The 27,792-nt window shown below is 45.5% G+C and overlaps 1 protein-coding gene across 4 annotated transcripts in view; it reads right to left on the reverse strand.

Annotated features, from left to right (window-relative positions):
- Window positions 1–27,792, reverse strand: part of LOC106649265 (nucleolysin TIAR) — a 497,287-nt gene that overhangs the window by 107,747 nt on the left and 361,748 nt on the right. For all 4 annotated transcript variants that reach the window (XM_014366573.2, XM_014366574.2, XM_014366575.1 and 1 more), the window contains one exon: window positions 2,679–2,766. In XM_014366573.2, the coding sequence (XP_014222059.1) occupies window positions 2,679–2,766 (88 nt within the window). The remainder of the gene's footprint in view (window positions 1–2,678; window positions 2,767–27,792) is intronic.

Consider the following 27,792-nt stretch of genomic DNA (forward strand, 5'->3'; position numbering starts at 1 on the left):
ACTTAAATCCGCGTGTACGTAAGAGTACAAAACGCGAATGAAGTAAAAAAAAAAAAAGAGAGCGAAGAAAAAAAAAATTACACAACCCACACACACACAGAGTGGGAGCGCGTGCTAGCGCAGCAGTTATATATACATTTTGCGTTTAACAATTTTCCTCTCGTTTCCTCTCGACTTTAAAAACTCTCTCGCTCGCTCTCTCTCGTACACACACTATATATACAGCTATACCGCTGCACTGCAGATTTTGTCACTCGAGTTTTGTTGGTAATAGGAAGGTTTCGCGTTAATGACTGCATTTCAGCTCTGCAGAGAGAGAGAGAGAGAGAGAAGTAGCGGTACGTGTATATGTGTCCGCGTATATACAGCTACTACACTGCACTACTCCAACGCGCCGAGTTTCATTCACACTACTGTGCCGCGCGCGCGCGCGTGGGATATTAATTACACGAGAATTCAAGTATCGTACGTACACATATATACACGTATATACACATGCACACATAAACGCCCTGCACTCTCCGCTGCCTCGCGTGTACATACCGAGAGCTGCTGCAGGTCTTGGGCTGCCGAGTTGTAAGCTCGATATATAGTGCCTCGGCTCTCTCGCGAAAAGCTGTAAATACTTTTAGTATTTACGAACACAAACTCTCTTTGTCTCTCTCTTTCTCTCTTTCTTGCTCTCGGTATTTACAATTGAAGTATGTACTTTTGAAGAGCGAAGGGGCTGCGCGCGGGGAGAGGAAGAGGGAGCAAATGTAAGAGAGGGAGAGAGGAAATAGTCGCGCGCGCAGAAAGTTCAAGGACTCTCGATTTTGCGAGCTCGAGCGACGACATTTTAATTGCGTAATCTGATTAGTTAGCTATTGGGCTAGCGAAACTCTTCGAGAGCCTATTGACGTAGTATTTTCTTCGAAAAGGAGCGAGAGAGAGAGCGAGTGGGAAAAAAAAGGAAAATTCGTTCGCGTCGAAGAAAAAGAAGAACGAAAGAGAAGAAGACGCGCAAAACGATTTGCGCCAGTTTGGGGCCGATTGAAAAGTTCTCTCAAAGCGCCAAGCCTCGCTGCTACATATATAATATGCTAACTGCAGTGTCGATATCGAGTGATGTAACGGAGACCTCGACTGCGCGATTAATGCGAGAAGCATCGGCAAATGAAACAATGAGCGATCGAAAAATTACTCGCGGCTTATACACCGCGAAATGATATCGGCACGATTTTCCAGTCTTTGTGCTTGAAATGAACGTATTATGCACAAGTGTAAATTCAAGTATAAGTTTTGATGAATATAAACAGACACGTATACAGCATAAAGTATGAGCGTACATTACTCTACGTGGCTTAATTTCCTGCTATGCATGCAGCTCGAGGTCGATGATTTCATTATGTTGTGTTAATTAAAGTTGACAAACACTCACGTCAGCCTCTTCTTACCCAAAGGCACGCCTCTCGTCCGAGAGAGAACTTGAATCTCGTTCATTACCCTGGTTGTTGTACTCAAACATTAAAAATTAACTCGCGAACAAAAGGTGACTTTATTTACAATGTTTAAAAGGGCATTGTCATTAATTAGATTCGTTTTTCGCGATATTTCTCAGTTGCAATTGTGTTACAAACATCGCGCGCATTTCAAATGACAATACAATCGTTTCAGATCATTTAGACCAGTTTTCAGCCACTTTGAGCCTTCGCCGCTAGATGGAGAGTACCATTTTCTGTAAATCTCCAAGTGGCAAAGTAAACGTACTTGTATAAATCAAGGCATTGTTGTGAAATGCGCGGTGATTCTTTTTTCGGTTCTTAAAGAATTCCGCAGCAGTACGCGCTCAAAATCGGCATAAAGCTCCGCGCCTAGAACATTATAGGTTAGAAGACCGCTCGAAACCAAGGTATGCAGCAAAAAAGAAGAAGGACAGATAAGAGTCTTCGTGCGCAACTATATATACGAGGATGGAACGTTGAGTCGATTTCGATTGGTACGAAAGAAAGAAAGAAAGAAGAAGAACAGGAGGAAAAGGGCTCCGGATAAAAAGTGTATCTCGAAGAGTATATACACAAGTAGTAAAGTGTCGTTAAAGCTCGTTACGACTGGTATACCGTATACGTGTGTGCACACAGTCGGAAAGTTCGAGCCTCGTCATTATTATATATCTATTCCTCTCTCTCTATCTTACCGGGCGGTGAAAAGGGAGCTGCACAACTCCTCCTGGTTTCCCTATATATATTCATAACGATCCGCTGACCCGTGAAAGATCGTCGTCGCGTCGACAAAAAAAAATCATCATCTCGTGGCCCTCCTGCCTATATACCGCGCAAACTACTCTAGACAAACTCGAAGCGCGCACAAGATTGTCCATTCCTATAAACAAGTTCTCGTGTATACCGGGGGCGGCCGCTTAAGTGAAGTGTGCACATGTATGTGTGTGTGTGTGTTATATAACGCGCCGCTCGGGCTATGTGTACGCTAAGCGAGCGAGTCTAGCTCTGCCTCTGCTAGTCGTCGTTGGGAAAAGCACCACCACCACCTCCGTAGCAGCAGAAGCAGTAGCACGACATCGTCGTATATGCACACGCGTCTACATGGAGAGAGTCAAGTCTCTCCCACGCTATAGGCCAACTTTGTCGGACGAGCGGTGAGAGTTTCAAGTGGTAGTAGTAGTAGTAAGTAAAACTTACGAGATTTCTCCGAAAGGGGCGAAGGCTTCCCTCAGGGTTTGCGTCTCGATCTCCGGGCTCAGATCTCCGACAAATATGTGGTAGTGTTCTGAAACGGACAAGAAGGTTCAAAAAGTTAGTTTAAACTTCATATATATTATATGTATAAATGTTGGACGTAAAGCATAAGAAACACACGCGTAAGACAAATATATCGTCAATCAATGAAAAATAAATCACAAGCAGCAGGTATATGTACAAGCGTGTGTATAAATACACGATGATCGTCGCTCGTCAAAAGGTTGAGCGGTCGTGCACGATAATAACAACAAAACGGTATACGGTATATATGTGTATAAAGTTAAGGCCTATGGCGCGGCTCTGAAAATTAGATCAAACTTATATTATGTATCATATAGATATACGGGGAGAGGGGCGTCGAGTCGGTATAGAGACTCGGCAGCAAAGATTACAAAGATTAACTATATTGCATCTTTAATGCTGGTCGAGCTTTCAACCCGTCGTCGTCGTCGTCGACGTGTATAGGCCTCGCTCTCTGTGCATATAGTATATGGTATATAGACACGCGTTTACCTGGGCGCATGCGCTGGGCTCTGTGTGTGTGTGTGCAGCTAGCTATGCTCTACCTGCCGTGGACACATAGCACATATAGCAGCAGCGAGGGACAGCGAGAGAGAGAGAGAGAGAGAGAGAGAGAGAGTCACACACACACATACACATACAGTTGGGTAGAAGAGGTAGGTCTCTCGGTAGCTTTATGTTCCCGCGGGCCTTTATACCGAGGCGAAGACAAACAAAGCCCTGTATAAATATAGGGAGAGAGAGAGAGAGCGAGAGATGCAGTAGCCCAGCGGGATGCGATGCTAAATTAACGGGTGCAATTTTAATAGGGCTGCTGAAAGCCCAGACCTCTCTCTCTCTCGCTCTCTCTTCGTTGCCTCTACCTCCCCTTCCCTGCCTCCCTCTCTCACTCTGATTTTACGCTTCTCGACTATTATCACTTGCATACACAAACCGGTACGAGAGAGAGAGAGAGAGAGAGCCCGCGTGTATACCATACACACTATACGTTCTGTATGAAATATATGACTATATATACGTCCTCTTTCTCCACTTTTGCAGCAGTAGCAGCTCTCTCTCTCTCTCTTTTCCGACACGGATGTTTATTATGTCTCCAACGACGACGAAGACGACGAGGACGAGCGAGGAGATATCTTTTTCAGCACCAAAACTTAATGCGATTGTGAAGAGCCGTTAAGCGAGAGAGAGAGAGAGGCGAAGAGGAAGAAGAAGAAGAAGTAGAAGAAGAAAAAAAAATAGATATATAAAGTTATGTACAGCGCGAAAGGAAACGAAGCTCGACGAATGATTGATCAATCGCGCGTACGTAAGCTTGAACTTTGCGCGCGCGCGCCCGAGTATTTTTCTTTGAAAGATATCGGCGCGTCTCTCCCACGCTCCAGTTCTCTTTCACTCTCTCACTCTTTGGCTCGAGCGCTCGGATCATGAAGCCAAAGTACGCCGATAAATCTGTCAATCTCTCTCTCTACCCAGCCCACCCCCGCGCACTTTCTAATTTCTTTTATTGCAACTTTTTTCCTTTTTCTTTTCTCTTTCCTTTTTTTTACTCTCTCAACATGCGTATACTTATACTCACTGGCTTAGAATTCGTCGGTTATACGCCGGTTTTCTTACTCTTCTTTCGCCGGGGGAAGAAGCTTTCACGGGCAGGGGGTCTAAGAAAATGCGATAAGAAAATAAAAAGGGCGTAGCTTACAGTCGAAAATCGAGTTAGTGGCCGAGCGAGTAGGCAGTTAGTTATAGCTCGCCGCTGCTGCTGCTTGGTTGCCGAGAGACGCGTCCTTTTCTATATCTAGTCTGGCAGCTCGACGCCTGGCGTCGAGAAGAAGAAGGAGGAGGAAGACGACGACGACGACGACTCTCGCGTCTCCTAAGCTCGGGCTAGACTACTACTACTTCTACTACTGCTTCTACCACTATGCTGTGCAGAAGCAGCCGTAAAACCAGACACGTGTAATAAAACTCAGAAAGAGAAAAAGAGACGACGGCACAGAGAGCGAGAGAGAGTGGGTAGGGAGAGAGAGACAAATGAGATGAAAAAATGTGGGTGACAAAGTAAAATCGTGGAATTTCTTCTCCGCAGCAGCAGCTGCAGCTGCAGCGAAATGAGAGTTACGTCGTCGGTTGTGTGGGTGCGCGCGCCTGTAAAAAGGGGGTGATGAATACGAATGGCTATAAGTAAGCGTAAAAATATTGTTGTTTAAAAATTGCAATGAAAACCCGAGTATAATCTCAAAAAATATTACATAATCGAACGAGAGAGAAAAAACTAAAGTCGTTCAACGCTCGGTTATATTTATTTCAAGTCCGAAAAGAGATAGTTGATAAAAGGTCCGGTTAAAGAGAACGAGAGAGGGAGAGAAAGGGAAAAGGGATATATATAACGGCGTCGGCTAGGTGCGAAACATTGGGAATCGGATGTCCAGGGAGGGGCGGTCTGATTACAATCGGTTTGATGGTCTATTCCCCTGTGGCGCGGGTATACGTAGTAGTAGTAGTAGTCGCAGCACATGGCCGGATGCTCGCCCTTCGTCGAGCTATCTCTCTTACTCTGCCTCTCTCTCTCTCTCTCTCGGTCGGTTCGGTTCGGTTCGGAGCTCTCGGGCTCTCGTTCCCGCAAATTAGTCCAAGCCTCATCATTTCTGTCGACTCTTTATTTTTCCCTCTACTCGCTCGTTTCCCCCCTTTCATTCGGATGACAGCTTCGCTTGCAGTACCAGCAGCAGCGGCATATATCTACATACACTTAGGGCTATCTCTACATTGGCCCTCTGTTCGATTTTGCGAGCGCCTCTATACCCATCGTCCTCGTGTCGTGTGAAGTTTGTAACTGCGTGACTAAAATAGAGGGAACGAGAGTACAGAGAGCTGAATTATACAAAATGACTCTTTGTCATCGGAATTAATCGTCGATTATATAATCGAGTTCAAGGTCGATCGAAACGCTCATTGCGTACTGTATTCACATAATAATGCCCGCGATCGGTTTTCTTATTTAAACTTTCGAAAGAAGCTTCTGCTAATAGTTCGCACCCAACACCAACCACAGCCGCCGTTGAAGAAGACGAAGAAGAAGAAGAATGCCTTCTCTCACCGGGCCCGGAGGCTTGTAAATTGTTCGAATACTTCGAACGCTCGCCATGCGCGACGACGACGGTGTATATCGCCGTGTGTATGCGTTAGTAGTGTGTGTGTCGGGGACACACGGGGGCTGGGGCGCGCGCGCGCGCCCTAGTAGCTATTTATCGGCCAACCAAGCGAAAAATCGAAATCACGAAGAGACGACGACGAGGAGGACGAGCCGGAAGCTCGGGTGATATTTCTCTTGTTGTGGGTAATGGGAGATTTGAAGGAGGTACGAGGGTATATAGGAAGGGTCGTACAAAAAAAAAAGAAAGAAGAAACAGCCCACCGTAGTAGTGGCACAAGGAAGCGGAGGTACATCCGAAAAGTCCGTGCGCGCGGTCGGCTAAAGAAAAACAGGAAGAAAGTGAAATATAAAAAAAAATAAAATAAAATAAAAGGGAGGAGGAAGAGGCCAGAAAAAGAAGCGACTTTACCTCCTCTCTCTCTCTGCTGTCTCTCTCCCCCTTTCTCAAAAGTAAGACAGTGAAAAAGGGCAATAAAGAGCGGCAAGAAAGAGAGAAAGAGAGATAAAAGAAGGAGCATCACGAGCGATAGCCTCTCTCTCTCTTTCTACTCTCGGAGCTTTTCAACGTTATTTACTGCCGTCTGTACATAAAGCGGAAGTATACTACTAGCTCGTCGGAGAGAAGCAGAAGAAGAAGAAGAAGAAGAAGAAGTAGTAGTGGTAGTGGTAGTAGGATAGTGGTAGTGGTAGCAGCACTAGGCAGCAGTGGGAGGAGGAGAGAAAATGTAGCCGCGCGCGAAGCAGCGGTATACAATCGATATATACGGATACATAGATGCAGCATGGATGCACATGTATAATATACACATTTACGTATGTATATATCGTTCGCTCACACGTGGAGTCCTGTGCGCACACCACGACGCAGTTTCGTTTTCGATCTCGATCTGCCTCTGCCTGCCTATATATACCCCTGCGCTAGTTCCCTCACGGTATTACATGTACGCGCGTATCTGTCATAAAAACCGACCCCCCCGACGCATACGCATTTAATTTTTTTTTTCCTTTTTTTACCCTTTGCTGTCTTTGCTGTCGTATGATCGTAAAGCGGCGTAACCTACTTGTGGCGCGGAGTCGCTCTACGGGATGGTATGGAAGTTTCGGGATAAATAAAAGTACGCATTTATCGCGAATCGGATGTAATTGAATTTTTTTCTTTTTTTTTTACTTCACGCGTCCATATTGTTTAAAGAACTAGATCTCGTGCATCGACAGGGATCACATTTTTTTTTTCAACGATTTTTATATCATGCGATCGCGAACATTCAAGCTTGAAGCACGGCCTGCGAGTGACGTTTTTTGGCGGTTTTTTTTGAATATAACCCAAAGTTACGATCGGGTGTCGTTCATTATTTCCGAATAAAAGCTCGCGAGCTTGCAGGAGTTGGCTATATGCATCGATTATATCCAAAACTTCGGGCTCCCGCGAAGCTCACATAGCGCACACACGCGAACTTTTTTTTGCGCCATATTATCCGAAGTAAAAGGCAGCTTCGAAGTAATATAGATAAATATAAGTGTGTGTGCTCGGCTTATGCATTTATATATCTATCTATCTACTTGCGGCACACGAAGTGCGCAAGGGCTGTGAAGTGAAGTGTTTAGATGACCTATTTCGTGAAGTACCTGCGGAATCGTATATATATAGCGCGAAGTTTTCGCGGTTTTCCTAAAATCATTTTCCGATGGTAAACGTTTACTCAGCTGCAGCTGGGCGCCGTTTCTTCGAGCGAAATTTATAACGTTAATGAAACTTTGATATCACGATGTGCTATTAGGTATAGGAGAAAGATGAAGAAAAATATCTCACTTCATTTTCCTTCTTTCTCCCTCAATTATCCTCCCCAGCAGATTCTAATGAATCAAGCGTACGAGATACAGCGCTCGGACTTACTTTATAACTCTGGGAAATATTTTTTACGGCCACGAGTCAATGTCTCTTATGCAGCTTATACACACAGGCATCCGAAGTATTAACTCAAACATCGCGCGCGATTCGGTGACGCTGCAGCTGCAGCCTTCATAGTAGGCCCTGGCTCGGAAAAACACAAAAATTCGCGCGGCTCTGCGCGTGAACGTCGCATAAATCAGCGCCCGGCCGACCTCTCTTGACGTACCGTGTTTCAGAGCTCTCCCTGCTGCTGCTGCTGCAGCCGAGCTACCTCTATGCACCCCCTTTGGCGATAAAATCCCTTTCTCCCCCCCTCTCTCTCTCTCTCTCTCTGTCTAGTGCCATCGCGATGAGTAAAAGCTCCGATATACATGTATACGAAGGTATGTATGTGCGCGATCGACGCCTTTCGATAAGGCTGTAGATATATACGCACAATCGTGCCAATAATCAGCACTGCGCCAACAATAACGATAATGACGATTCAGATGTAAGCGAGCAGACAATAATGAATGTACACGCGTGGTAAAGAGCAGATCGCGTGATATTTGTAAATGAAAAATAGTATATAGCTGCGAGAACGGATGCATTTGTATGTACGAATGTCGCTTCTTGTTTAAACTCTTTGCTTTTCGGACAGGAATTTTCGAAACATTTTTGTTCGCCATAATTTGACAATTTTTTCGTTTCTATAAAACCAAAGAGAGATCTCGTATACACAGATATCGGTCGCGCATCATTTATGATCTTTCGAGCTTTGATTTCATTATACGCACATACACGCAGCGGGCAATCGAAAAATTCGCGATTTTTTTTCTCCCTCGAATTCGAGCATTTCAGCGCGTATATACGTGTATAATACACGCGCTGTATACGATGATGCAACGGTAGTGCAACAGCAGCGTCGATTCCATCGCTTTGATAGAATTTTAATGAATATAACCTGCGCAGCAGCGAGGGTACCATACCATACACGCATCGCGCCGAAGGATTGTTTACGCTCGCAGGCATTTAGTCAATATCGAATTACTTTAGGCACATACTATACGGGGGGGGGGGGGNGGGGGGGGTAGTACTACTCAGGGCTCGCGAGGCACGAGGTTTTTAAATGAACGCGTGATGCAGCCGTGGAGTGCAGACACATCGATGTTCTGTGACCCCCCGCCACCGACACCGCCTTTTTTAAGGCCATTGATTGAAAAATGTTTCCTGATATGTTCCTGTGTACACCATTTGCGGGCTTTCGATATAAATAAAAAGCCGGTGAATTCGACTCGACACTCGAGCACTTTTTAGCTAGGGGATCAGGCATGCGAGATGAGATACAAAGTATATAATACTGATAATCCGATTTAAAAATTATACGCTGTAAAAGTGATGTCCAATTCGGCGTGTTTCAAAAAAAGAGCAATTTTGCGCCTGCGATGATATTTTACATTTGAATGCTGGCACGTTAGGATTTTCGAAATATTTCTGATGCTACGAAGCCGAAAATCATTCGTAAACAAAAGTTGACCCCTGATTAATTATCCGTTAAAAATTCGCTACTCTTCAGGAAAATTCTTCGAGTAAAAAAAAAATTGTTTATTAACTTGCTCGCTCGAGCTCGTGCGCAATCGTATCTTCCCACACGCGCTGCCACGAATGAACTCGATCGGAAGTTTCAATCTAAACCAAAAAAAAAGCACAGCTTGCCCATCCCCTCAAAAACACACCGATGGCTATATAGTTTCGTGACAGTAGCTAACTCTTCTTCCCTTTCCCCCCGAAAAAATGAACATCGATCTAGGCGAGAGCCAGGTCCAGCGCGCAGAGGTGTTTCTGGTTAAAAATTTTGACATGTCACCGACGCACACACACACAAATACACGCACGCGCGCAAGACAGATTAATTTCGCCTAGGGGACTGTATCCGCGTGTAGATATGTGTGTGCGAGCATGGATGGCGATATACAGACGAGCGAGAAAAAGTACAACTTTTCCAATTTCGATTTTCAGCCACTGCAGATTCGTGTGTCTGTGTGTGTGTGTACGTGTGTAATACACAGCCACACGCACGTCATCCCCCCGTAACACAGGATCTCTCTCTCCAGCAGCCAGTTATACTCTCATTCGTGAAGTAAAATGGTCGAAAGAGAGAGTTATATATAGCAGTGAAAGAGAGAGAGAGAGAGAAAAGTGCAGCAGGCAGAAGCACGACGAGGCGTTAGCTGGAAAGCAAGATTGGCCTTATATTCGAGCTCACGGGCCACAGGCGCGCAACGTGTGCACACGCACGCGCTAGCGCATATACGGCTCAATTCGTTTTCTCTCTCTCTCTCTCTCTCTCTCGTGTGTGATCGACTTTGCTGTGCTGCTGAGCGCACCTCACACACGACGGCGGCGGCGGCTACGGCTACGGCGGACGGGGCTCTTTTTATCGGTTTCAATTTTTGCCCCGAACCGTACGTACGTAGCAAAGTCGTTTACGTGGCAGCTTTGACGCGTCACGTATTAGACGCGTCAATATATAGACGTCTCTATCGTTGCCGCTGCTGCGTCGTGCGTGCGAGTGTGTGGGTGGGTAGTGTGCGGGCATTCGATAGTCGATTCCTCTAGATCATGTGTCACACACCTGCTGACGTGTACACTATTCTTGATGGCTTAATTTTTATTTCTCTCGTTCTCTCTCTTCTTTTTTTCTTTCCTTCTTTTTTTCCATCCGTTCGAGTTTCGATATAGTATGTGTGCTTGTAGGCGATGCGTTCGACATCTATATCTCTCTCTCTCTTCGGGCTATTTTGATATCATCTGCTCGCAGGATTGCGCTCGCGAGCAAGGCTATAGCTAATACGTTATATACCCCCCCTGCAGAACGAGCGCTGCTTTGAAAATACACGTCTCGGGGGTTAAAGCAGCCGAGAGAGGGAGAGAGGATAAACAAGAATAGTTGCAGTTGCTGCCGCTCGTTGTTATGAAAGTATATATTGAGTTTCCTATACGTATTATATACGGCCGCTGCGTATACGAGACGAGGCGGACGACGAGGTGCACAATTACAGGTAGCAACAGATGCGCTGCAGATACATGTATACCCAGTTATATCCAGACGTTATCGTAAACGTACATACTATGGCAACAACAATATCTCGCAGCTATGTGTGCCGTGCGTACCGTATACGGCGAACGGCCGCGATGACCATTAACCAAATATAACAGAGAGAGAGATTGATAATATATCCTGATGGCTGTATGGAGCAGTTCTCGTACAACCCCGGAGCAAGAGAGAGAGAGAGAGAGAGAGGCAGACTGATAGAAAGAAGAGGATATGGAGAGGGTGGAAGAGAAAACAAAACTGTAAGTATCGTAGTATTTTGTTCTCGTTCCTATAAGTATCGTGGCTTTTTGTTTGCGCCATTGTAAATAGGTTAGAATTCGCGCTCCCGTGCTCAACTTCAGTACCGGACCAGAAGCATGGAGGCAATAACGATCCTCCAATTGATGCTTTCAAATCATGCACCACACCGGGATATTATCTCGTTCCTTATAATCAGCCCTGGGATATTTTTTAACGTAGTCCGGAATACGTTAAACCTTAGACAACAAGAAAAAATTATTGAAATCATTGATATCAGTAAATTGGAAAATACGCTGCAGGATTACGTGTCATTTGCAAGAAAAAATTACTCTCACCAGGATTTTACGGCTGCGTATGAACGACACATTAAAACTAATTAAGATCGAATTTACGAAACTCTTTTCTAATAAAAAAGTTGGCTTGGAAATTTTAAAGGTCCTATCACAAAAAAGTTCCGGGAATTATAATGCACTTCCCTTTACAGAATTCCAAGACGATCTTCGGATAGAAATATTGAATATACGTACAATGAATGAGTATTTAAGCAAATGGAATTTTCTATGCCTTTAGAGGTCCACGAAACTGAACATTCCAACCCATGTTGACGCATGAGTACCACAGAGCGGAGTCAGAATGCCAATACGTCCAGGAAGATTCTATGGCCGTGAACATGATTATACAGTTTCAATTCTGGCTGAATTTTGTGAAAATTTCATGTTCAAAACAAAGTGAGCAAGAGCGGAATATAAAGCGGCAGAAGCGGATACGTCGAAAGATAAGTAAATATACATTATTGATTCTGATGCTCATACGTGAGTAGTTGAGTGTGCGTATACGAGTGTGTGTGTGTATGCGAGTATAAGTACATGGAACAAATGCATTTATTGCGATAAGGAGTAAAAGAGATAGATAGACACGCGGCGGGGGTCGCAGACCACTGATCGATCCGCTAATGGCGTGCCGTCGTTGGCGCACTGCTGCGCCGAAGCGTCGGATTTTATATTATTATACACAGGACGAATACGTGGATATATTCACGGTAAATGAATTATACCGTGATTCATGTAAGACCACCGAACTTATGACCGGTCAGGGACCACTCGTTTGCGAGAGTCAAGAAGCCATCTAGCGGCCAGCCACGAAACTCGGCGTGAGTCGTGACGGGCCAAACAACGAGGCAGTCAAGATCCAGTGGACGGTCCGAATGATGAGAAACCGTGGAGGTAGTATGGTTAGTGGTGGCGAAATAAAAAAGCCAGCCGACTTTAAAAAGTATCTTTTTTTTTAGAATGTCATTAAGTCACACTCAGAGGTTTTATATTCACAAGAATACTTTTTCTCTGCGCATCATAACGAAAAGAGGCGATTTTGTACAGAAGTAATGAGATTGACGATTTCTGTGGGACAGTAAGTTTGCCCAATAAAAAAGTATAATCAAACATGTTTTTGTGAAAATTAACTATCAACATTGAGTGGAGAGGGAAACGAATATAATATTCTGTAAAGAGCAATAATTAAGTCAAAAATAATTTGCCCTTTTTCGCTCTTCTCCCTCTTTTTTACTACGCTTCACCGTTGATAATGATCAATAGACATAGCTATAATCCAAAACTCAATTGGCGCGCGAGAGTCGAGACAAAGACAGAGAAAGATAGAAAAGTCTTGCGCTGCCAGGTAAGAAAAATTCCTAGCCAGTATAGCGGCATGAATGACATTTATTCGCGAGAATTTCGCTCGGTGCGCGCACACGCCTCTGACGCTCGAGCGAACGAGAGGAGGTAAAGGAGAGGCAAGAGCGAGTCAGCGAGCGAGAGAAAAGAAGAAAAGAGAAAAAGCTTTACAACGTTAAGTCGATGGAATGACGACGTACAAGGCCGCATATATATATACGTATATATAGAGAGAGAGAGAAGAAACCGGCCGAGAGCCACGCTACTACCTAGGCAAGGCGCCGAGCAAATCAGATAGATGTATAAAAAGGAGCGCGCTCGCAGCGTAAAGTACGCCAGTAAAAGTATGGGAGCGTGAGAAATCCGTAGAAACAGCTTAGAGAGTCAGGTTAACAAGCTGGGTTACACTCGCACACGTACACACACACACACACACAAGCACTCACCCACACACATTCCTATGTGAAAAAGTGCGAGAAGGAGAGAGAGAGAAAGAAAGCCTGAACGAATTGTACGCCCGAGCTATAGTGCAGTAGTGCAGCAGCGCACCGCCCGAGACAAAAGGTGGGTGTTAGCGACTGCGCGCGTACCGGCTTATACATATACGTATATATACATAGGAGCTTGTCTCTCTTTCTTTCTTGCCGCGCTGCGAAGGCGCAGAAATAAAAAAAAAAGAGTATAAGACAAAAAAAAGCGAGAAAGGAGAAGCAAACGAACGAGCACGCGGATGGTTGAGTGAAGAAGAAGAAGAAGAATAAAAAAAGGCAAATCAATTTGGAATAGGGTTTATGCGAAATTTCGCGCGCTCGCGACACGATGACGACTAATTTTCGTGCCAACTTGCGAGCACTCGAAGCTCTCTCTCTCTCTTTCCCCGATCGAGGGCTGAGCTTCTCTCGGGGTTTCAAAGAGATTTCACGATGACTTTCTCTCTGCGAATTAAATCCTCTCTCTCTCTCTCTCACTCACTCACTCACTAGCGATTGGCCAATACATATAGTTCGAGGTATACATACACTTACCGATAAAAGAGAGAAAGTAGGTAGATCCGGGGTTGGGTGTACGGAGATGGGCAACGGCGATGTGGTGGTAAAGACCCCCTCCGCGCCGCCGCCGCCGAGTACGAGAGCGCGAAATTTATCAAGCAAAAAGCACAAATCAAAAGTGAACAATCAACGGGGCACGCGCGCGCATTGATTATCGAGAAGCGTTTCTCGAGCGATGATGGTGTTATTGTTGTGTGTATGTGTGTGCGTGTGTGCAGCAGAATTATGTGTAGTAGGCAGACTGGCAGACAGGCATGGCAGCTTTTCACTCCCGCAGCAGCACCACGTACACAGCACCTGCACCGAGCGGTGGCATTATATAGGCGAAAGCGAAAGAGAAAGAGAGAGAGATTTATCGATTAATTAGCGAATATTTTCCCACCCAAGTGCCGATAAATTTGTCGAACGGCTAATAATAAGCTTCTTTGTTTCTGCATTGATAATAACGTGCTCGGGTACACTGAGAGAGAGAGAGAGAGAGAGGCGAGCGAGAAAAAGCTCGATTTATCGCGATAAAGTCACAGAGAAAGAGAGAGACAGGCGGATGGAGAGGGTGAAGAACCGCAAGCACACGCATACCAAAGTTCGAGTATACATAAAAAAATAATCGTAGCGGGAAAAATATAGAGCGAAGCCTGCAAAAGCCCAGAATAATTTCCAAAAATTTTCGAAGAAACAAAAAAAAGATCGAAGCGTAAATTCACGTTTTCGATCTCTCTCTCGTCCCGAGCTTTATTCTCCTGATCGAGGGAGCTTGCGGCGCGGCGGAGCTCCGCGGCAGATATTGTTATAATAGCTCTTATTACGATACTCGAAGCCTCGACGTATTACGGGTCGATAAACATTGCGCGCGATTAAGCCAAGTCGTCGCGATCGTATATATGTCTACTAGCTACTACTACTACTACTACTACTTTTACTATGTAGTATATGAAAGGCCTCGTCGTCGTCGTCGTTGCGAGCGATCAGCGCCGCGAAGAGGAAAAATAATGGATATTGACAAGCTTCTGGCAGCTATATATATATACGATCGCTGTACCACCGTTGCTGCTGTGCGAGCATATCTCAATGTATATAGTCTCTGCTGCTGCTGCTGCTGCTGTCGTGTGGTTACCGAGGGGCACATATTATATATATCGCATACCTATACACAGCCTTTGATGTTTGTCGCAATTTGAGAAAAAAAAAGAACCAAGCCTAAGAGAAGTATCGGAAAATAATCCGCGCTGAATACATCCTTTCTTTTATTTTTTTCCCCCCCATTTTTTTTCCTGCTCCAGCAGCAAGCAAAGCAAATGAGAAGTTCCGCGCTTGGAGCGGTATGTATAATAATATAATGTGTATTGCACGCGTATGTAAATCGACGCGAATCGAATTCAATTTACAAGGTAAACGCGTGTTACATCCATGTGCTCATGCATGTAGGGCGTTAGTTGGCGCTTCGCCGCTAGACGGCGCAGACGCCCAAATTGCAATTTTCCGCTAGAGAAAAATACAAGTTTGGGACATATTATAAGCAACTGAGTGTACAGCCACAAATAATAAATTTCTCTTCGCGTTGCTTGGTACATTCGAGTTGCTCATAATATATAATACAGAGATTTCGAAACGGTGCGGTAATTCGATCGAGGTACACGATAAAATTTTCCGTACGTCGAATCGATGTATAACGTGCGAAATAATCGCCGAGGAAACTAGTACGAGCCAATGTAGCGGCGCATTCAATCGAACTCGCTGACTGACAGTCACTGCTACCATTACTGCTGCTTATATACTACGTATACGCTGTACATACGCGCGACGCATCGAGTAAAATCCCCATATGCCTCGGCGCGGAGAATGAAAAGGCTCTCTCTCTCTCTCTCTCCTCGTCTAGTGTGCGTGCGCATCTCTTTGTGAGTTCTGCGTTTGCATTGAATCAACTTAATTAAATCGGTACCTCGTTCCGTGTCTCTCTCTCGCTCTATCTCGCTCTCAATGTACAACTACCCATCAGAAGCCCACACACTCTGGAATTCCAGGTAACTGACACACGCAGCTTATACACACGTATATGTGTAGGCAAAGGCGTACAGTGTGCTCCGCGTATCCCCAGCATTCTATTCATCGACACAGTTACAAACTTGTGTGTGTGGGTATGTGTGTGTGGCGCCATGCCAAATTGATGCTGTTTGCCACGACTATACACGTATACGCAGAGCTTGCACAGTCAACTCTCTAAGCTCGCTCGCTGTGTAGCTCTGCAGCGATCATCCCCTTCCCCCCGCGCTCGATTCGATCACTCACAGTGAGAGATTAGTTAAGCAGGTGAGATACTCGGGCCCATGTGCAGCGATGTTTATACACGCAGACGCTTCGTCTATATATGTGTAACTGCGAAGGATGATGCCTGCATTAGAGAGGCCGCGCGGATGCGATCGATCGAGAAAGTATCGGTTTGCAGTTACACAAATATGATGTACATTACATGGTATACACGATATATTCGAATTCGAAGGCATTTGCATCGCGACCAGCAAAACGAGCATCGTCTTGCTACTACTATGCACAAAACTGATCCGTGCGCACTCGAGCTCTCTGCTGGCAGGATCGAAAGCCGGCCACCGCCGCGCGATAACGTATCGGGGCGGGCCGCTCGCTGTCCACGTCGCAATCGCAATCGCTGCTGCCGCGGCTGCTTTACAGCACGACGACGACGACGACAAAAAAAAGTAGTCGAAGCAAAATCCAACGGTATAGCGCGTCGCCCAGCGTGTCTCCCGCGTCGACGTCGTCGTCGTCGTCGTTTTATCGTCGCGCGCCGCACACAGTAACCCCGATTATACGGCCGTGTCGGGTAATGCCCTTTATGTATACAAACGCCCGGCGCGCGTATCTCTTTTGCAAGCCCCTCTGGTGGGCTTACTATATATACACGTACTTCTTTATACAAGCGCCCACTGCAACTTTTACGTTTGTTGTTGTTGTTGCTTTTTTTTTGCTTTTTTATGTACAGGTGTTACCTTTTATTTATGTTATATCTATATACACCCGCAAAAAAAGAAAAAATGCCATTTCGGAATGAATATTTCGTGACCGCACCAAGATTGCCATAGGCGCGCCTCCGAAGCTCTACGCGCTTAATAGGATCCCGACGAATTTATAATTTTCCCTCACACGAACATGAGCTCTCTCTCTCTCGTCGTCATATATTATAATATACGCGCCGCTGAGCTATTTCTCGCGTCGCGTATATATATATTATATAGTCCTCTTCTAATATATTCGACTTTCGTCGCCTCTGCTAAGTTATAAATCGGCGAATAAGCCGCAAGTTCGGGCGCGCGAACTTCGACGCTTATATAGTACGTATACGATATATATAATATCGTATATATAACGCTGCTGCACGCCAATGATATATATGTATAGGCTTGCGAAAGCATAAAATACTCTTTCCGCGCCACGAGCTAGTATATGTATAATTGCGGTCGTCTAGCGCGCGACGATTCTCTCATTACCCCCGCACTAGCTGCAAGCTCGGCCGGGCGGGACTCGGAATAATATCAACTTTCAAGCTGCGAATGGAAGTCGTTCGTATTCGTAACGACCCGATATGAAACTACCCTCGTTCTCTCTCTCTCGCCCATAAATATGCGCGCTAATCAAAATTTATCTGGGTTATTAAAAACAGATTATATTGCCCACCCCGAAAAGAAACATCGACTTTTCCAGCTTTTTCGCAGCGCAGCGGTAGCGCAAAAAAAAAAAAAAAAGAATAACTCCACAAAATCGTCCGCACGAGTGTACGGAGGCCACAGATCAGGTACTTTCAAAAGCAAGAGGCCAACGCACACGGACGCGACGCGACGCGGGCGTGAGTGTGTGGCGGTGGTCAACCAGTGAAAAAGCCGTCGCCACCCCGCGCGTACAGCTGCGGTGCAAAGTATGATGTATTGGTTTGGGCAAGGCAGCTCGTGCCTCGGCCGCTCGCACACATACACACACGCGCAGCAGCAGCATCAGCGGGGGGGTACGAAAAAAAAAAGAACGGAAAAAAAGGAAAAAGGGCACAGCAGCGGTGGCGTCCGGTCGAAAAGTGTGTCTGTGTGCGTGTGTGTGTGTATGTGTGTGGCCGCACGCCGATGGCCTTCGTACCTGTCCTCTCACCAGCCAATATGTCGGTCAGACCACCCTAAATCACTGCGATTTACGATGGAGACCCGAGCTAGGCGGCGGCGGCGGCTGCTGTAGCACCGGCTATCGACGCTTTTTCGCGAGCTGCTGCTGCTGCTGCTGCTTTACGCGTGGACACATACACACAAGCTTGACACCCACCCCTGCCAACCCTGCGTGGCTGCTGACTTTTTTTCGCGAAATAAATGTTATTCAAATTTTTCCAACTTTTTTTTTCGATGCCAGCGTGCACCCATTCGTTCTTCTTATGATATTCATGGTGACGTTTTTCGCGAAGTATATGAGAAAAAAAGAAGCGACGACGAGAAAAGATCGAAGAAGCCAATTCTATTTTATTCTTCGTTTTTTTCTTTTTTACTAATTTCAATAGCTGTCAGCCGCGCGCGGTAATCCTTACGAGCGAGAATTGTCATCTCAATTTATAAGAACACGCAGAAATAAAATTTCTTCGAGCAAGTATAAAGCCGCGAGGTTGAGATCGAGCGAGGGACTTTGCAGCTGAAAAAAGGGACAATTTGTGTGTTGCAAAGCCGAGGCTAGGCTAGATAACTCCGGAAACAAGGAAGAAAAAGGACATCCGTCCAAGAGAGCCGAAACGAGCTAGCAGAGAGAGAGATCGGAAAGAAGTCGCAAGAGAGAGACAAATAGGCCGAAAAAAAGATGACACTTCTTTCCAGGATGAATGTCTCCGATAGCGGGGGTGTGATTGCAAATAATTTTGTCATCTTGTAATGGGAATTGTCACCTTGATTCAATAAATCAATTTTGTAATAGATGCTTGAGAGAACCCGTAGGTGCATCTGGAATTTCTGGAATCGTTAAAAACGTCAGTTTCACCGAGCGATCGAGGGGCTGTATTAATATAATGACGAGTCGCGCAGTTAATACTAACCCCAAGCGTGATTGACGGGAATATTCGCTTTAACCGTTGCTGATTTGACAAGTATTTTGAGACGAGGCGACTCCGTTCGCGATGTAAAAGTCATTTTTCCTTACCCACGCGCGGCTGAAGTTGTCTCATTAAAAAGATATATCAAAAAGCCAGACTGAAAATTGAAATTTTTTGCAAAGTGTTCTTTGCAATATCGACTGAATATTTTTCTAAGTAGCTACTTCGTGATGTAAAATACAGATGGAATCTTTTTTTTTTTACATATGTAAAAATCTGATGCTATTCGCAAAGCTCTTTAGAAAAAAATCACTAAAATATACTTGTTCTTTAAAAGGCAACTTATACATTTTTACTCATCGAAAATTTAATAAAAATAAAACCTTATGCTCGTGGCACATACTCGATTAACTCGATTAAATTTGTTTTCGCGTGTACTCATAATTAACGATTTTTCAAAAGAAAAAAAAAGGGAGTGAACGCGCAACTCGTGCATTTTAACGAGGAGTCTATTTTTCTAGAGGCAGGAAAATTTCTCCCCTGTAAAAGCAGTAGCTCGCGCCGTCAATACTTTTTTAAGTAAACGTCAGAGAGACTCACCGCTGAAATGCAACGCACACACATACACACAGACACAGCCAGCGAGCGAGATAGCAACATCAAGGAACGGAAAGGGAGGGTAGAAAAATGGTGTATATATTTACAAGAGCGCACCAAGGTAAGAAGAGAAGAAGACGACGACGACGGCGGCGGCTCTAAGTATTACCGGTGGGATCTAGCTGCTCTGCTCTCTGCGCATCCATACACGGCCGAAGAGTGCACATTCACGGAGCGGAGCGGAGCGAGCGAGCGAAGGAAGAAGAAGAGAAGGGAGGAGACGCCGAGTGCCTTCGGAATATAAATTTGCAACATTATCGCAGCTATTGCTGCTGCTGCGTGGGAGCCGAGCAAGAGAGAAGAGCGAAGCGTCACTCTCTCTCTCTCTTCGAGCTTGCAGAGAGACATCTGCGGCCTATGTGTTACTTTCGCCGACTTTATTTATATATTATATATACACAACCTTGACTCGGCACGGGGGGTTGAAACGATACATCGCCACTCTGTGCGTCGCGAGCTTGTTTATACAGTGTTCTGCCCCGCTTGCATCGCGGAGCGCGAGCAGCCGACAAGCTGACAATTTATTATTTATCTTCGGGAAATTTACCCTCCCCCCTCCTTCCCGTGAGTCGCTTTATAATGCGAGCTGCCGTTGCATTAATTATTATTATCATCGGAATGCATCGTCGATCCGATTATACACACAGATATCCTCTCTGTACTGTGTATACATATACGCCGGTGATGGTAGGTAGGTAGGTAGGTATTATGTAACGCCTATTTGTGCCGATTGATTGATAATTTATGTACGACGATCGCGCGACGACGATGATCACCGGGTATATATATTATATACACGATAAACTACGAGCTGTTATAAATCATGCACACTCGGGTACGTATATAATACACGGAGATGCACAGACATAGACACACACACACACAGAGGCTCGGAAGATAAATTTGCCTTTTAAGAAAAAACACTGCGCTGTACCGTCTGCGCGAGCGCCCGCCTGCCTGCCTGCCTTCCCGGCGAGAGAGGTATTAATCCTTGGCCCTAGCTCCACTGTGTATAAGAGCCTGAGTGCACCTCGCACGTAACAAGCTCAAAAACGCGAGATATAGAGAGAGAGAGAGAGTAGCGCGAGAGTCAGAGAGGCGCAAGGGGGGTATATGTACACGGGAGAGAGAAAAAAAAAAGAGAGAGAGAGGGGCAAAAAATTCTCGAGCTTCCACTACCACACTGCTGCTGCTGCTGCTGCCTCTCGCTCGCTGGCGGCGTAATAAAAAAATAACGATAAAATATTATCGCTTTAAATAACTGTATTAAGGCCAGTGAGCGCCAGCGCGCGCGCGAGCGCATGAACAAAACCGATATAATAAACAAGCTTGGCCTAGGTGCCTGCCTGCCATATAAGAGAGAGAGCAGTGCAGCGCAGTGTATTATATGCGTATATTCCCCTATATACTACTGCGTTTAACGAAAGTAGCCTACTGCCTAGTATCAGACCGGTGCAGTGCGCAACATCGACTACCAGCTGTCCTGTATATAGCGTATATATATTCTCGGCTCTCTCTGCACCCTGCCCGCCTGCAACTATCTCTCTTTCATAAATACAGCGCATAAATCAAGGATCTCAATTTTTTTTCATTAAACTCGGCGCGCGATGAGGTATACGTACCTTTTTTAGGTGCGCAACGCTAATTACACCCGTATATACGAGCGAGCGTACTACATAAATAGATCAATTTTGGCGCGTGAAAGTGTATTATATACAGCTGGTGCGATTAAAAATCAACGTCGCGTCGCAAATTTCTTGAATCGTGTATTATAAAGTAGCTCACGCGTCCGAGATTGAGTATAGTACGCCAATGGCATACGTATATAGTTGGCATACTTGCGATGCGAGCAGTGCAGTGCGAAGCAGCTAGCTCGAGCGCTATGGGGGGAATTTTGCTATACGTATAAGGGAAGGCGACGATGGTGCGCGCGAAGGAAACCACAGCGCGGAACAAAAGTTCCAGTGCCGGTCTACATGCATATCTGTATGTATGTGTGCGCGTATGTGTGTGTACACTCGAGCCGCGTGAACGTGTCTCGAATCGCGCTTTTAACCCGCTCGACAATAGCCCACACATATTCTAATATAGGCGGGGGTGTATAAGGAGGAGCTGGGAGGCTAGAGTTAGCTTCGCTTGTACAAGCGTACGAATAAGGAAAAGAGCAAAGATAAGAAGAAGATCGAACGAAATTTGATTATCGCTACTATGATTATGTTTCCCCGTTGGCTTGTGTGTGTCATCGCGACTCGTACTCGTACTCAGCGATCGCAGCCACGAGTCGTCGTCTGTCCATGTATGGGTGTGCACTTTTTAAGCTCTTTTGCTCGTACCCTCGCTCGCGAGAGACTATACTCTGTGTGGGTGGTTTATATGTACTTGATTTCGTATGCAATAGTTGTGTGTATGTCGCTCTATACGCCTCCGCGATATATGCAAAACTTTATCGATTTTTCATCAAACCTTAAACAGCGCGTGATTGTTTCTTTCTTTGTCTTCTTTTTCTTCCATTAATTCGACTGGATATTTATAAAAAAAAATGTTTCATGCATCAAATGAAAGAAAGAAATTACGTACAATGCATTAACATACGGTACGAGAGACGCGAGTGTTCGAAAGCTGCCATGTATCACGCGCAGTGGCGGTACCGCGACAATCACGCAAAGGCCTATCCCATTTTCGTCCCGACGACCACCTCGAGTCCACGGGGACTTTGACGTACGTATACGTACGTACCCTTTGTATCGTGCGTTTGTGCACGTATGCACGTACCTACGACGTTTATAAAGTGATTAATGATCGAGCCGCGAGCTCTGTGTATACGAGGAATCTAATCATACTAAGTAATTTTTGCGTAAATAAAATACAAGTAAAGGCAAAAAAAAAAGAAGAGAACCGAGAGACAGACAGCTGCAGGAAAGCGTGTAAAAAGGACGACGCGATCGAATGATAAAAGTGCGAACGGTCATTTGTTATATCCGTTCCTATTATAGATGCGTTTCTGCGGAATCGAGGCGGATAGCCTGTGCGACTTTGCACGTTCGTATTTATTTATTGAATTATTAGTCGTGGATATGAACCGTAAGAGCATCGATTCACGCGCCAAGTTAATAGTTTGCCCGGTTAAATATTTATACGAAAACACTTCAAAGTGTACCCAAAGAACGCATGTACAAAGCTAAGATATATATGTTTACACGCAACTCGAAGCTCCGCTCGTGTATTTACAAAAGCGTGTACGAAGGAAAGAAGCGAAAAACGATTAATATTCGCGGATCTCGTTTCTTGAACCGATTTTTCCTTTCTTTCTTTTTGTTTGCCTCTTTCTCTCTCGCTGCAGCCGCAATTCGGGCCGTTTAGAAGGCGTGGATTAATGAATCGCGTCAGCCGCTGTTCGTGTCCGTGTGCGTATATAGCCCCCGATGCCGGCGGGGTCAGTAACCGGCATGAAATTTTGTAAAATGGAACATCGATTCGCCGGCGATCGTGTGGAAGTTAAGGCAGTATAGGCGGCAACGGCCAGGCCAGTACATTGGCTCGCTCGCTCGCTCGCGCGCGAGCATAAAAGAGAGAGGGACGCTTCGAGCGAGAGAAAGAGAGTAGGGGTGGCGGCCTGGTGGGCTAGAGAAGACAGATAGTTCGGAAAGGGGCGAACTCGGGTAAACCAGAAAGATTGATTGAAAAGTGGAATAAAAAAAAAGAAGAAGAAGAAGAGGAGGAAGAAAAGAGAGGGACGGGCAGGGGCACAGTAGCAGCAGCAGCAGTTGCACAGAGAGAGAGACAACCAGTCCCATCTCCTACCCCTCCGCAAGCTCGCGACGACGATGTGCTGCTGCTGCTGCTACGCTGCGCCGTGCCATGCCGTGCCGAGCGCGTGGATAGAATGAGGCAAAAGAAAGAAGCGCCGCTGCCCCTGCGGAACGAAGCGTGTATATAACTGTATGTAAGGGACGGAGAGAATGAGTATAAAAAAGAGAACGAGGTAAACACAGAGATAGAGAGAGAGACGCTTGTGTGTGCCGCGCGAGCGCTCGTTTGTTAGCGAGCTGTCTCTCCCGTGTATATAGCACATACGAACTGTGTAGGTACAGCTATATACCAATACACATGCACCGCGCGGAGTGTCTTGGATATAAAAAAAAACCCCTTTGGTCCGCGCGCTTATAAACGTTTTAAAGAGAGCTAACCGTTGTCGCTACTTTTTTTCAATTCTATACTATACGTATTTAGCCGCGGAATAAAAAAGAAACTTCGACTGCTTCGATATATAGGTAAAAAAGCGTGCGCTGTACGCACCGAGCAATTGTACAAGGACCTGGACGTACACACGCACACGTATATAGCACGATTCGACGTGGCGGATTTCGCTGCATCTCCCATGTATAGTATACGCAGCACGCGAACATTAGCATAATTAATGGACGGGAAATGGAAAATGCAAACGAGTATATTTTCTCGTCTCTCTCGCTCGAGCTTCGCGCGTATACCCCGTCCGTAGTAGTAGTAGTATAAGTAGTAGTAGTGTATAGCAAGGTGTACCCACGCGTATACGTACATACGTACATTGCGTATACGTCGAATTTTAATGCTAATTCAAGATAAGCCAGTCGATACATCAAATTGCTCCGTTCTATGCTCGCGCGTCCGTATAATACACGCGGATATTTGTGTGTGTTTGTGTACGTTTGTGTGTCTGTGCGTATGAATATATGAATGCGATCGATTGTTTGTGGATGTGTGTGTGTGTGTATACGCGTGTATGGTTGCATTTACATCAATTTAAGCCTTATCGAGTCATATAAATTTTAGCCCATATCCCCACCCCCTCCTTTTTGTCCCGCGCTCGCGCGAGTGTTTGAGTAAACTAATTTTAGAGAATGAACAGCCTATCCCTCGCTCTGTATATACGTGCTCATTAGAGCGCGAGTGCGCGCGCCAATGTGTGATTGTATTATATAATGTTCAAATTGCAATGTTTGCTTCATTTGGGATTGCAGCGCGCGAGGGAGAGAGATGCACTCGCGCGACTCGAACGCGACGATCGATTACGTATATATAGATCTTTTTCCGAGTGAAAATTGAGAAGATATATAACGTCGATTTCACTGTGCTATGAGAAGAAGAATCGTCTCGCGTCGCAAAATACTTAAATATAAGACTCGATCGAAGTCTTAACAAGCGCCGCCGCGCACAGATGAGAAAGAGAGAAAAAAATAGTGTATATAGGGCCAGTGGCGGGATTCAAGCCGCCTTCTGAGTACATGAGAGTACATACATACACACACACATAGACTATGGCTGCAACTGGGCTTTTAAGGTCTCGAATGCTGGCGACTTGCCGGTCGTTTGTTATACTGCCAACGCTATATATAATATACCGCGCTCCATACCTTCTATATATCTAGCACTCGCTTTTCACTCTCTCTCTCTCTCTCTTTGCGGCCATGCTAGTTTTCGCTTACACACACACACGGACACATCTATACACTCGCGCGCGCCCACTTGGCCACACAAACACACATGCGCGCGCGCGCGCGGGCGTGCGGCCCAACGGAGTTGTAATTAATTACCAAAGTAATTATCTGATGATTTAGGAACACGGAAAGCTCGCGCGCGCTCGCTCGCTCGTTCGCAAGCCATGAACGGGCTGCTGAAACTGAAACGAATTACTATTACCGCCCATACNGGGGGGGGGGCTGACTGGCCTCCCTCTGCACCCCTCTCGCACACTGCCCCCCTCGTTCTCTGTATTCTCTCGCCCGTACACACACAAGCACACATCTCAAAAACCAACTCCCACGTGAAGCTGTGCGTTATAGTCTACGAATTGAGAGTGAGAGAGAGATTCCCGAGTTGAGAACGTATGCGAGCTGGAGCTAGAGCACCATGGGGCAAAGGAATGTACTTCTCTCGACCCGGCTCTGACTGTTACTGTACGCCAAGTGCGGACTATGGCAGGAACGCGCCTCCTCCGCATGAGAGAGGGAGAAACGATGAATAATATCGACTGTGAAGTTTTCGGTTAGAATGAACGGGAAAAAACGTGGTACAATTGCCGAACGGCACAAATCATTGGAGTCAATTTTTGTCGTATAATATATATTTTGAGAAAAATTCTATCGTGGTGCTTTGACCAGTATTTATATACTAATCTGAACTTTGTTTTGCCACTTGCAAGTTTTTAATACGCCATCTATCGATCGTTTGAAAAAGCTCACAATGAAATATGAAACTCTTGAATTCAATAAATCTTCTCAAAATAAGTATTTATCTGTAGAATAATATAAAGATTGGTATTTGCTCTGTACTGCGAAAATTCATTTTTCATACCAATTTGCAGCCCTTCAAAAAGTAAACCATTAAACAAAATTCGACAAACAAATTCGTGCAAAGTAATACAGATTTTCAAGGAATTTTACTTTGAAATTGTAACGATTGCGGTATACAGAGCGGATAAAGAGCTGCACGAGTGGATCGCCACGCTATATACACGATGTTTACAAGGCTCATTATTCCACGGGACCGAATCTTGGAGAAAGGGTGCAGCGCACACGGCCAGATTCGATTTCGGATATATCGGTAATAAGGTCTCTCTTTTCTGCACGTACTTTCGTTTACTGATATGTGTTTCGTTGTGCACTCAAACTACCGTACGGCTAGGTCAAAACGAGATAAAGACACACACAAACACACACAGACAAACGCATATGGAAACTTCTCTCCGAATCCTTTCTTCATATAATCATTATCATATCGATATCATCATACGATGCAACGCGTGCATCGATGCGTGCCAATTCTACGACACAATGTGTGTGTACGTGCGCGCGTTTGTGCACGGCATTGTTGCGCGACAGGAGCATGCACTCGCTATCCTATACCACGCACGCACTGCTCGAGCTTTGTGTAAAATAAATACCTCGAGCTTGCCGGAGGTCGTTATTACGTTCATAAATATGCGCTCGACGAGCTTAACGATCTCTCTCTCTCTCTCTCTCTCCGGCTTTCACGGACAGCTGCGGGACGGATATATGCTACGGGTGCACCTATATACTCTCTAGGTTCGTCTCAATTATATTGCGTATACACCGTATAAAACCGCGTTTCGCGAGCAGAGTATTCGCAACAGCAGCGATTTGACACATAATCGAAGTCTCATCTACCACAAGCAAACGGATCGTCAGAAAAGACTCAAAGAAGCGGGGTGGGGGTGAGGGCGAACTTGGGATGTATTATCCGTATACGCGAGCTCTAACGTTTTCATCTTACTCTTGCGGAGCGCGAGCTCTTCTATGAAAATTTATCGAGGGGCCGGGGCGCACTCTGTGTGTTGTCTGCCTCTGCTGCAGCACAACACAGAAGAAACGATGTACGCGCAGGTATACCCGAACACACGTACGCACACACATACACGCGGTCGCGAGCGCAGCCGAGGCTCGCACAGGCACTACTACTACTCTGCCGCTGGTGTACGTTCGTGCGAGATGTGTCGGAAAGAGAATTTATCGTCTAAGCCTTGGTTTATCGTTATTTTAGGAAGATTTACGGTGATCCATCCACTACTCTCTCTCTCTCTCTCTCTCTCTCTCTCTGCCCCCACCATAGAGAGAGAGAGAGAGAGATGCTACGTTCGTTAGAAGCTCGTCATTACTTTTTTTTTTCGTGCAGCTGTCATACCTGCTGCTACCGCAGGTCTCGACTACACCATCGCACGGCCGTATAATATAATATAATACACATAAAAAAAAAGAAATATAAAAAGCGATGGTAACGTAGAAACAAAAAATTAAAGAAGAAAAGATATATGGAAAGAATCGAGGCTTGCAGTTTTTGGACAATGTATAACGAAGAACTTGTAAAACGGGGAAAAAAATCTCAGCTCGAGGGATCGCAGAGTCGACCGCGCAATCGTCGCGGAGTCGAGTCGAGCGAGATCAGTGCTGCGCAGCTCGCAGCGGGAGTCAGAACGAGAGAAAAAAGAGAGAGAGAAAAAGACTATTGTACCTCTAGCTGACGTTATAAATTATGAACGTTGGGTCTTTTGTGCGCGCGCCCGTTACACAACTCTCGACTCTCTAAGCAGCCGTTAATTGAGACCAGATCAAAGGAGTTAAAAGTGCAATGGCTGCTGCTGCGGTATAGCGGCCGATCGTCGTCGTAGTCGCGTACTCGTGCCAGTTACTATATATATTGTACTATGAAGAGAGTCGTCG

Source organism: Trichogramma pretiosum, unplaced genomic scaffold (assembly GCF_000599845.2).
Source record: "Trichogramma pretiosum strain Unisexual culture from Peru unplaced genomic scaffold, Tpre_2.0 scaffold17, whole genome shotgun sequence".
Classification (NCBI taxonomy): domain Eukaryota; kingdom Metazoa; phylum Arthropoda; class Insecta; order Hymenoptera; family Trichogrammatidae; genus Trichogramma; species Trichogramma pretiosum.